The sequence below is a fragment of the Arctopsyche grandis genome, chromosome 1, assembly GCF_051622035.1.
Source record: "Arctopsyche grandis isolate Sample6627 chromosome 1, ASM5162203v2, whole genome shotgun sequence".
Lineage (NCBI taxonomy): Eukaryota > Metazoa > Arthropoda > Insecta > Trichoptera > Hydropsychidae > Arctopsyche > Arctopsyche grandis.
In genome coordinates this window covers 28,204,318-28,216,723 of record NC_135355.1, presented here as the reverse complement: position 1 = coordinate 28,216,723, position 12,406 = coordinate 28,204,318, and the positions used below count along the sequence as shown (strand labels likewise).

Here is a 12,406-nt window from a genome sequence, read left to right as displayed (position 1 = left end):
TTCTATTTGGTCAAAATTCTCAATGCCACTAAAAAAATTGGATGTGACCAACCCATGACTTTATCTATGTATTTGAGGAATATAAGAAGGTCAAAAAACAAAATTCGATAATTAAACACGTTCACACACACCGGTTGTGAGAGCATTTTCGATACAAATTGAGCGCAAATGTAGGGAAACTTACACAAGACAAAAGTTCTACTTCCGGTTGTCGGATTTTGTTCGAATTTTTTTTAATACGTAAAATCACTATAATTATTATACACATTAAATATCAAGAAAATAAAAATAATTTTAAAGGTCAAAATAAAATAATGAAATATTGTTTTAAAAACATATACTACTTCCGGTCTACGAATTCTGACACACACATTTTTTTTTCTAGATCATGAAAACGTTGTCAGTGATCGATTCTAAATTCGAATCTTCGCATGATCACAAAACTTTATCTATTGTTACTACGTACATATGTATGTAGATAAAATAAAAATGTTTTTTCTTACAGTTAGATTTTTTTTGTTATTTATTAGCAAGGCACTTATGTATGTGTGCAACCTGAATTCCTTTTTATTCAGCCAACAGCATTTCCTGAAATGGTCTGTTCGGTCATCATTTTTCCTCATTGTTCCTTTGCCTTTCATTTTCTGCGACCACTGTCACTTTTCACGGATTCTCCAACCCCCCCCACCACACTTGTATAATACACAGCGGCAAACAACGGTTTGAAAGTGAAGAGCGCACGGGAACCGAAGCCTTCTCTTCTTCACTACTCGCCAATGTGCTTTCGTCCGGCGTTAACGTCTTCATTTAACCGTTTATCATGACGTTCGGTTCTTGAGTGTCGCAATTCACGGGATATCATCGTCGCTGTTTCCATTGTTATGACGCGAAGAGTGCGGTTTCGCGAGTGATGAAGCTGAGTGCGATGCAACAGGCGTCTTCGATATCCTGCATCCCGATGCACTTCTCGCCGCAAACGTTCTTCGGGAGACGGCTCAAGCGATGGGGCTCCACGGGATCATGGGTAATCGTAATCTCGTACGCGTGTGCACGTGTTGTAATTCAATAATTTGCATTCAATAAGTGTCGTTGTTTCTTATACAACTTTGAAACACGAGTAACTATGAAAATACAATTATCATAACTTGCATTCCGTATGTGCGATGCGCTTCGTATATAAAGTGGCGTGTGAAATGTGAAGGGATCGATTGTTCGTATCTAATGATTGGTATTATTATGTTCGTAATTAAATTCTGCTTCTGAATGTGAAACGGGATGACAAAATTTCGCATGATTGGTGACTTTCGATGTTGATTGTATGTTTTCTTCCGTGGGAGAGAGTCTATTCTAATTAATGTAGAAGAAGTAAAGCTATCGATATTAGTGGCTAATATAATATCCCAATTTGGACTCACAAGGCTACCATCGAATAACTTACATACTATGTACATATATGTATATACATGCAGATTAGGCCAATTACTGTGGTTTTTTCTGTACGTATCTGAAAAATCTCATTACAACTGTGTTTGTGTGAAATGTATTGTACAATATACCGATTCACTGTCTTTAATTTATTACTGAAATTATGTGATTTTCATTCATTGCTTGCAACTTTTGACATCTGTCTTTGGATTGTTGCATTATTGGTAAATATCAAACTTAATGGCAATGTACTGGTTTAACGCTTTGTCACCACTTTGCTATTTGAATGTTTGATGTGATTTGTTTTTAATTAATTTCGAGCAATTATAATAGAAAATGACTTAAGCGCGTATAATGATTATAAAAGTGTACGATTTTAGGAGGCCATAGGGCCACCTAAAAGAGCTCACAGACCTTAACAGACTAAGCTAGAAGTGAATGTGAAGAGGGAGATACTTTGGTCGTCCTAAACTATGTGACACATTAAACTAAAAATATGGTGTAATATTTAACTATGAATGGATTTTATCTTTATTAGTGCCAATTTTCTTGAATTGGTAGTTTTCGGCTGAAAAATTACATAGGGAATATCTATGATTTTTATCATATATAATTTAAATAAAGCACTTCAACAGTGTTTCTCGCGGAAAAACATTTAATTTAAAATGTATATTCTATAAAAATTTATTTAGATATATTACATTTCAACTACAGTGTAATTTACAACAGGATGGGCTAAATGTCAGAGTAGAGTTTTTGAGGAGTCAATAACTTTTTTTATAAATTAACCAATTTCAATGATATTAAACTTTTATCTACACAAGGATGATATTTTTTGAAATAAGCTGCATTTTTCGAAACATTTTAGTTCGTTTTCGAAACTAGTGTTTGAATTTTTGCACAGATGTTCTCCTTGAGCTGCCCAATGAGAACTTTCATATACCTATTTCTTTATGTTATTAAGATATAAGATAAGATATTCTCAAAGAAAAAAAAATCGAAAACTATCCGCTCATCTGAAAATTTTTATTATAACTTTGTTTGTATGGGAATTGCGGCAAGAACACACTCAAAAGTGCGGCAAGGCACGCCCAAGTAGACTCTAGTTGTGATAGGCGTGTCTTCATGTCATTGTTAATTCGTACGATCTTATTATTTAGACAAGTTCCTATATTCCTATATTTCTTCAAATATGGGAATCGCCGTTATATCAAATCGCCGGAATATCAAACCCATGTCAATACAAGTATATAATATCACAAAAATACTCTAGGGGGTGAGTTTTGACTGGAATTGTGATTGAATGTAAAATAATCTAAAAAAAAAAATACGTGCCGTGTAACCAGACTTTCCAATATACATAGGATGTAGAAACTTTGAATAATATCCCGATATCTGGAACCAAAATAATAGATATACCACTTCGAAAATTTATTTCTAATATTTGCATTCGTTGCTTTGTTATGAAAATACACTAGTTGTTTTAACGGGTTTCGCTCAGTATTTGTAATATAAACAGCTTAAACATGGCGAATCTAATAGGAAATATTCATTTGTTTTTTTATTAAATTTATTTGAATCGAAAAAAATATATATCGAATCGTCAAAGAAACTGTTTTGTTTACAAAGTTCCCCCCGGCGAAGGTCCGGCGCCCCCCGGGCCTTCACCCCCGCCGCTCCGGGGACTTGTTATCGAAGTTCCCAACCAAATCTCAACCAACAATACCTACAAAGTCTCTTTCAAAATTATACATTAGATGTATGTATGTATTAGGGGTTCCAAAAACCTTGTAAATAAAAAAAAATTGTTAAGTTTCCAATTTTATTTATTTATTGCTATTACTATTGTAAAACATTACGGCTAGGGTCACCAACTTACTTTTACATGGAAAACGGTTCCGAAACGCGAATCTCAACCGTCGATGGTCGCACACTAGGGAAAGCGTGAACAATCAATCGTCAACGGTGAAAATAATAATTTCATTCGAATTTTGTTGATTCGGTCAAATCTTTCGAATCGCGGTCGACTTATTCAGATGCAGGTCGCACCGGTTCACATCGATCCGATGAACTGCTTCACTTTCTGCTATGTTGGATATTTTTCTAGTTGGTATTTGAAATTTCGATCAATCGATCGTTTTTTTTTCTCGTCATTTTATATAATCGAGGCACGTGCGCTTCGATGTATAATATCTGAGAGCTTGTGGACGAATTAGTTTCGATGGCCTCATGCGGACGTGTCCTTTATAATTGTTAACACGCTCACTTCCGTCGTCTTGCATCCTGGGCTGCTCGTTTACTTCCACGCGCGCATCTTTGCGTACAATTGGATTAATTAACTTTGGATTTTTCGGAGAAAGCATACGACATTTTTATGGTCAACGTTAGTATTAATCAGAGTCGTCTCGAATGCGCGACTAATTACTCAATTGGGGATTTTGCGAATTGCCATTTCGGTTTCACTCCTTTTTGACGACGACGAAGATGATGATGATTCAGCTGTCGAATTGCTGCAATTGGAAATTTGCGCTCACTTTGGGTGGTGATTGGCATTATGAATTTAATTAATGAGTTGTATACGTTGTGCACATATTGGTTTTATATCATGTTACGGAATTGTTTAATTTTAATTTAATATGTGTTTATTTATCTCGAGAATCTCGAGAAACAAAAAAAGAAAATCTCGAATTCTCGAGATTCAAATATTTCGAGAAAATAAGATTCTCAAATCTCGAGATTCAAATATTCCGAGAAAAGGATATTCTCGAATCTCGAGAATCAAAAAAAGTCGAGAAATCACAACCTCTACAGTTAATGTCAATATTTTGGGACTTTTCTGGATATTATTATTATTATGGAATATAATCGATAAATTCGTTGGAAAAAAAGCTATGTATTTTTAGTTATAAAAAAAAAATTATATTTTAATTTACAAAAAAAGTTATATACATATTATATATTTAAAAAAAACATTTATCGATATTTTGAATAAAGATTTGCTGGTATGATATCTATGCATGGAAGTATGACGCAAAATTTTTGAAAAAATACTTTTTTTTGTATGAAGTTTGGAGGATTAAAAAAAAACACGATGTGTTGACGGCCTTTGAATGACGTTTTATTTAAAACACAGCATATTTTTTATGGCCCATAGTGAGTTAATATAAAGTTGGAAGTTTTTTATTATTTATGATGCTATTTGTCCTTTTTAGGACATTTGGCACATTTTTAAAATTTTTCTTCCTCTTTCCTTTTGGCTTGTGTCTCATTTGATGTAGTAAATATGTTTTTATATCATTTTTAATGATTATTTATTTTATTAAAAGCCTCTTATATGGCGTTAAATAAATAAATCAAATATACAAAACGTATGGTATATTGAATGAAAATTTTGTGCGATGGGTTTTCGTTGTAATATTATACTAATGAGTATTTTACATACGTGTTTGTTGGTATCTATTGTTTTACAACAGGTGTTGAGAATTTTACAAGTGACAAATTCATCATCAGGAGTGAGCGGGTTGAATAATGACAGGACATGTATGTCCTGCGCCATGTACGGCGACAATCACCAGTCAATAATAATAATGAGATTTCTCTTTTCGTCTGCACAAGGCTGTGTTTGTGGATTATGATTTATTCATTCGATTATATCAGCTCATCTTGATCGTCCAATCCGAGCCTACCGAGCCCGATTCATGCCTTGGAATTGTGTCTCATTCCGATCCAAAACCAGGACATCTCTGCTAGTGCGTTGCATCCGTCTTCTGCACGTTGTGTAATCTAATAACGGGAATAACTCGAAAGTCACAGTTATAAAATTCGCGTAGGCGTTATTTCATAGTATCTACATAATTGGGTTTTCGTCGATGCGTGAATTTAATGAATGGTGCTTTTCATGTCTGACGAAATGTAAGTTTATGCATTCGTCTTTGTAAATTGAAATATTTATGACGTTTTCTATGCTAAGGTTGATTGCTACTCGTATAAATTTCAGATATATTGCCGATTTGAGTGCAAAATTTATCCTTAATGGTTTTAAGTTTAAAGTCAAGGACTTTTTTTGGTGGATTTTGTTTTTATAGGTGTATGTATAATTTGATATTTTGATCTAAGTTAGAGCGAAATGTTTATTAACTATGCAAATTATTCCTATGGTCGAATAGTTTTGTGTGCATTTATAATACTCAAAGCTGTAATATATGTCAATGTCAGTATAAATTTGTAAAGTAATTTTTATTCACATGTCAATATAAAATCCTTCATAATTGTGTGTACAATTGAATGAATTGTTATTCGCTAGTGAAAGTGTTCATAATGGAATTTATTGCATATTTTATCATTTTTTTTTTGTTTGCACTGATTTATGATTTAGAATGTTTACGAGCAAATTTATATTCTAGTGTTACACAACAATGATCAAACTACCTTGATTGTGTGTAATTATTTTGGCTTTGGTTTGTAATCAATGTATATTTTTTCAATCTTTTCAGAGTCCTACGGCTGGTGGATCAAGCGAATCCTTAAATTTGAGATTCTCTATGGCTGATCTGGCCGGTGATTATACGAAGAGAAAACACGTGGTGAGGGTCACGTCTATTTCGGGCGCTGAATTGTTATTGCAAGCTGGAAGCGCCGATGAAGCATCCCATTGGCTGACCGCTTTACGAGCTCAGGTATAATTTGGATCGATTTGCGTTTTTGATTATTTTGAACATGTTATATATTTTGCAATATTTATTCGGGTTTCGTATGTTTTCAGGCACCGAGAGATCAAATTGTGGAGACTCAAAAACCATTGGATAGTCCCGCGGAAGCGAGCGGACTGTCGCCGCCACCTCGTACGAAAAAGCATGCCAACACCAGAACTGTATCACCGACAGGTATTCGATTTATTTGCATTGTATATTTGAAAGTTATACATGAGTCCACTTTCCATTGTATAAAACTGTTTATGGTCATTTTTGTACTACATACTTATGGAATGTTTCAAATTTATGCAATTGACGGAAATAATACCTTGTATATATTTTCTTTGTATTCGATATCCAGTGTAGCTTCTACCATGATGAACATTTTTATTGCGTCTAGTTTAAAACTTTTTTTGTTGTCCAATTTTAGAAAATACATCTGTCTCGTTGACTGCATCACCAAAGAGCAAAACATGGAAAGGGCGAGTGGCAAGACAGCTCCGTCGTATGCAAGCTGGTGGTGCAGGAACTTCGCCCGTCGGCACTCCTAATTCAATTAGCAGTATGAACTCAAGAATGAATGGCGCAGTCGGTATTCCTTTGGAGCGTTGTGAATCATTACCAAGTCATCCCCTGGTTCCGCACCTCGTCGGCTTGTGCACTCGAGCCGTAGAAGAACGAGGACTACATGTAGTTGGGGTTTATCGTGTACCCGGAAACACAGCCAGTGTGACAGCCCTCATGGAGTCGCTGGAGAGATCTCCGACGCCCGATTCTCAAGATCCACGATGGAATGATGTAAATGTTGTATCGAGTCTGCTGAAGGCCTTCTTCCGACGTTTGCCAAACCCACTCTTAACAAAAGACTTGTATCCTCTGTTCATATCTGCCGATAAGATTACGGAAAGGTCGACGCGAGTGCACGCCATTAGGAAGCTGGTTCGCGAGCTGCCGGATCATCACTACGAGACGCTCAAATTTTTAATGGAACATTTGAGGAGGGTGGCCTCCGAGAACTCTGTCAACAAAATGGAACCTCGCAATTTAGCTATAGTGTTCGGTCCTACATTGGTACGCAGTGCTGACGATGATATGATTACCATGGTGAACGATATGTCGAGTCAATGTCGGATCATAGAGTCACTTATTAATGATGTACGTTTTGAATATATTACTCATCGTTACGCCTGTTGTTATGTTTTATTAATTGCGCGTCTTGTTTATAGATGGAATGGTATTTTGATGAAGAAGATAGAAGATCTCCGGTTAATGATATACCATGCGATGAAGAATCCCTTCCATCGACAACTTCTAATCAAGCTTTACTACTGCAGAATGTTAAAAAAATTGAAGGTATTTTATTTCTTAGAATTTTTTAAGGGTTAAATTTGAAGACGTCTTTAGGTTTGTCTTTTTGTATTTGTGTAATAATAAAATATTTTTTTATGATTTTAGGGAAGTTAGATGTCAGTACAAAAGATATTGTTAGTTCAATAATATCAGCAGCCAATAGAAAAATACAACGAAAACCTCGTTCAAAAGGAAATAATATAAATCGAGAAGTTAACAATACGAATAATAGCAAATTGAGAGAAACTTGCGAAAAAGTAATCATTTCACCAGATGAGCAACAACCTGAGCAACCACCCGGAGTAGTTTTAACGACGATTTCCCCGCCGCCTGATAATGATAATTTTCCGATCAAGACGTACGCTGGATTAGAGCAAAACACTCAAGAAAGAATCAAAAGGTTTGTTTATTGGATTTAAAAGTCATTTACTTTTTTTTTATTAATTTTTTATTTATCATTGATATCATTGCTTTCAGATTCGAAATGGAAACTCGAGCGATGCTCCGTCGAGAGAAGAAACCGAACGATTGGCAAAATAGTCCTAGACAGGAGACGTCATCGCCCATTACCATAGTTGAAAACAATAATACAGATGCGCAATCCGCGGTCTCCGATGCGTCAGGACGGTCGAATCCGTGTGTGAGCGAGAGCCGCATTGTCGGCAAACGCTTGAAGACCGATTCGACACTGTCCAGCGACAGCTTTAGCGATGGTAAGATATCTGTGCGCGACAGAATTATATAATTGAGTATGATGTATATGACGTTGGTGATTATTTTCAATGACCTCCAAATCACTCTCAATGCCGTTTGTCCTAGGATATTCTATGCACAACTAGAGAGAGTGAAACTCGACGTTTATAAAGCCTGTCAAATTAGTCTACACTGGTAAAAGTTTTGGTGTGACTAACATAAAATCAACATACATACATATATTATATATAATATATATATATATAGTACTTTCAATGTCAAAATGTGTGACTTTCTCAAATACCTAATGCTGATTTATATATTACAAACATAGCTGATGCTTAATCGCTTTTTAATTTTCCATGTTTTTTTATTGGTTTTATTTTGTTTTTTCTATTAATATAATATGATAATTATTTAACTGATGATTAATTGATTTTTGTCTTTTTATCCTTAAGTATAATATGCAATTGAAACAACACGCTAAAGACGATATAACCAACTTAGTTGAATACGCGTAAAGCTTAAAGTGTGCACAGTAACATTTGACACGTTTAATATAATATTGTTTTAAAATTATTATTTGTGAGATAAATTTAAATCTTTGAGATTTAGCAATTCTGCAAAATAATTTCTATTAATTATTATATTATACTTTCGAATGCAAATGCTAAATTTTATTAAAATATTTACTTTATCTGAAAGACAGATGGCTTATTTAATAACTTATTTCATATTAAATTTAGTTGATTTTTAATATTTGAATTTATTTTTTAGGTGTAGTGGATATGGTTTCATCATTGACGTCAACGTTTGATCAAAAATTGCGGTCACTTCATAATTCCTCTCCTTTGGACGATCCGAATATTCCGTATGCTGATGAGGGTCACGATGACAGTCAAGATTTTGGTGATCCGAGTTTGCATCGCAGCTCTGAGGTCTCCTCTTTGAAAGATGATACAATATCGAAAAATTCAGAAGAAAAAAATAAGTCGGAGAGCAGTTCCATGAAAAGTGCTAACAGTGGTTCTCAAGAAATTATAAATTTAATGTCCAGTAAAAAGTATGCTATGAATGTCCACAGTGACAAAAATGGCAGTGTTAAACTGATGCAAAAAACAAGCGTGTCAGAGTCGCCGATGAAGGAATCAAACCTCGGAAAGTATTCAAACGTCGAAGTTAACGGTAAAAGCAAAACGAAAAGTGTGGAAGTTGACAGTGACTGTGAAAAAGATGTCGATATAAACTCCGAACAGTCTTCGCCTGATGACGTCACTCCGGATAATAATAGGAGTGCTGAAAAATTTAGTTTCTCAGAGAAATCTTTCCACGATCCTAAAACTATTTGTGATAATAAAACTTTAGTAGATCATAAGGTAACCGAGTCAACGATTAAAAATACTTTGCAAGATATATTTTTCAAGAAATCCTCTTTTAATCAAGATAAGACTGATATTATGAATTCGACGCTAATCGTCAAAAACAAATTGAAAAGGTCCGAGTCGCTCAACAGGGAGACCGAGAAGCAAATGGTCAAAAACAACAAGTTGATCATATCGGAGAACTGTAACAAGAGCAATGGCAACGAAACGATCGCGGACGCGGAGAAATCCAGCTCGCCAAAGTTAACGAGGTCCGTCTCGCTCAACAGGTCGTCGGACGTGAAGCTGAAGTGGTCCGACAACTTGACAAAGAACGAAAAGACGGAAACGAACATATCGCGACGGAGAGAAATAAACTACGGAGGCCTGAACAGGGCCTCCGCCAAGCTGAAGAGGAAGAACGGCATGCCCGAGAGATCGATCAAAAGGCGGCACACCGTAGGCGGAACCAAGGACTTTGACAAGGACGAATGGGTGGCTCTCAGCTGCTCTAGGACCTCGTCACCAGACCTGCCCACCACGATCATCGATCTGCCGATACATCCTCACATATCGTCTGTGCCCCTCGAGTCACACGTCTAGTAACATCTCCGATTCGATGCATTGTCAGTGTCAATATTTGAAGTTCATCTTCTATACACGCTTTTTCTTAGGCTAGTTTTTCTATTGACATCCTTGACCAATGAACACTAATAATAATAATAGAAATTCCTTGTTTTACTTCAACGGTATCATAAGAATTTCTTGTTAGTTCTATTGGACGTCAAATTCTAGCTATGAATCAATGAAAATTTTGATACAATTTTCACTTGCACAATTACTATTTACTGTAATTCGAATCTTTGTATAATATGCAGATTGTTTACATATCAGATGTATCAATATTTTAATTAGATTTGTTTTAAGTGAAGGCTTGCATACACTTGATGTCACTTTTAGCATTCAGTGCTTTTGTTGTCCCTTTCTTTATGCTTTGAATCGGACAATAAGAGGCAAATATAATTTATGCTTTGAGGAACTGAGTGTATGTGTATTAAAATTTATTTTCGTTTTTATGGTTTGCTTGCGAAAGCTATCAAGGAGTTATTATACAATTACGTTTTGTTTTTATGTTTAAATTTATTGATTGAATTTCATCGGCGAGAACAATTCGGCGTGACTTTGCCAAAGTTGTTGTTTTGTTGATGCATTAATTAGCTCCATATATAATTTATATGATATTTTATGTATGGATTTTATATGATCGAAAATTATGTGATTTTATTCGATGTGACGTTATGACGCTTTTATTGAATTTTAAATGATTTTTATTTGTATTGTAACGAAAACAATTTTCGACACATCTTGTTTGCTTTTATTATTTCATTATAATGATTTTTAATGTCTTGTTTACGTTTTTAGTTGATTTTAACTTATGATGTGGCGCATTTCGCCTTCATTATTATTATAAATGTGTATTACCAGTGCCATTCTTATGTTTCATGTGGCCTTTTCGACATTCCCCATAACACCAAGTCAAAATAAATGAATATAAAAAAGATTAAAATATACATTATCCTCTTTATAAGGCTGAGTACCTGCATGTATATAAACCATGAAATAAATAAATGTGAATACTTAATGTTTAGCAATTAGTATGCATACATATTCCAACAAGAACACTATTAAGTGATTTGACCAATGCATTTCAAACTATAATAGAACAATTCATTGCGTTGTTCGCTGCTCAATTGTTTTCAATTCTTAAACAAACTATTGTTTTATGACTTAATTGGTCGAATAAAATGAGAAATTCTTCAATACTGCGTAGATTAAAGTCACCGACGATACATTTGAGGAGTTTCACACGCGCGAATCTTAACTATTGATATGTATATCAAATGTTATAATATTTGTACTTTCAGTGTATGGTATGAATAGACGTTGCTATATACATATTTAACATTACCCATTTTTAAAAGTCAAAAATTTGCATTATTTTTTTATTATACATTTAAGAAGCCCAATATATTCTAAAACTATATATGCAATAATTTTTTATTATAGCAAAGCGACTATTTGAGTGATGGCTTTTAAGATGATGATTATTGCTTTAGTGTCTTTGAGTTGGAGACGCTAATCACCAGTGAAAATCGGTGCATGTGTATATATATAATATATATGTAGTCCTTAAAGTGACCTTAAATTTAAAAATATGTAGAGACGTCACTTAATTTTAGATTTCATGTTGTTATTGTCACATATATTTTTTGTTTATATAGAAATCTTAGGATCTCATTACGAATTTAAGTCTTAATGTATGAATATGATATAATATATTTATGTATGTAATTATTTAAAATTATCGCGCTATACATTTGGGGGACAAAACACCAATGCAATATCACTTTTGTGATTTGTTTGTGAATTATTATTGTATATAATATAAAATGATAAATGAGAAGACGCACTTTGACCAGTGAAAATGTTATTGAGGAAAATGTATTTATTTTTCTCGAATCAATCAATTGTAGATAGAAATTTAAGAAATAATTAATTTATAGACATGAAAGTTGCATAATTAAATTATATAGAATTAATTTAATAAAAATGAAAATAAATTAAAAAAAATTGTAAATGATTTTAATGTATTATATGTAAATTTTCGCCGACGTGTGTATAATCGTCGAACGCTGGAACTACATACACTAGCATTTGTCTTTTAGTACTTTGCTTTTTACATATTTGTAGTATGTATGTAATTATTCACAATTACTAGTTTGAAATTTTCATTCAAATGCCAAAGCACATTACGTTGTAAGATTTCCACGATTTGATGGGTGATTTGATTATATAGTTTTATTGTAAAAGTTGCAACGCGTCAAC

General features: G+C 34.0%; 1 protein-coding gene across 5 annotated transcripts in view; it reads left to right on the top strand.

Moving 5' to 3' along the window:
- The window catches only part of RhoGAP19D (Rho GTPase activating protein at 19D), a 194,004-nt gene extending 181,887 nt beyond the window's left edge, over positions 1-12,117 (top strand). For 4 of the 5 annotated variants that reach the window (XM_077427721.1, XM_077427707.1, XM_077427713.1 and 1 more), the window contains 7 exons: positions 5,919-6,101; positions 6,188-6,308; positions 6,547-7,271; positions 7,343-7,469; positions 7,572-7,866; positions 7,944-8,179; positions 8,937-12,117. In XM_077427721.1, coding sequence (XP_077283847.1) covers positions 5,919-6,101; positions 6,188-6,308; positions 6,547-7,271; positions 7,343-7,469; positions 7,572-7,866; positions 7,944-8,179; positions 8,937-10,123 — 2,874 coding nt within the window. In that variant the 3' untranslated portion in view covers positions 10,124-12,117. Of the gene's footprint in view, positions 1-5,918; positions 6,102-6,187; positions 6,309-6,546; positions 7,272-7,342; positions 7,470-7,571; positions 7,867-7,943; positions 8,180-8,285; positions 8,355-8,936 lie in introns of all 5 variants that reach the window. The other variant, XM_077427737.1, reaches the window with a different exon arrangement.
- The last annotated feature ends 289 nt before the right edge of the window (positions 12,118-12,406 follow it).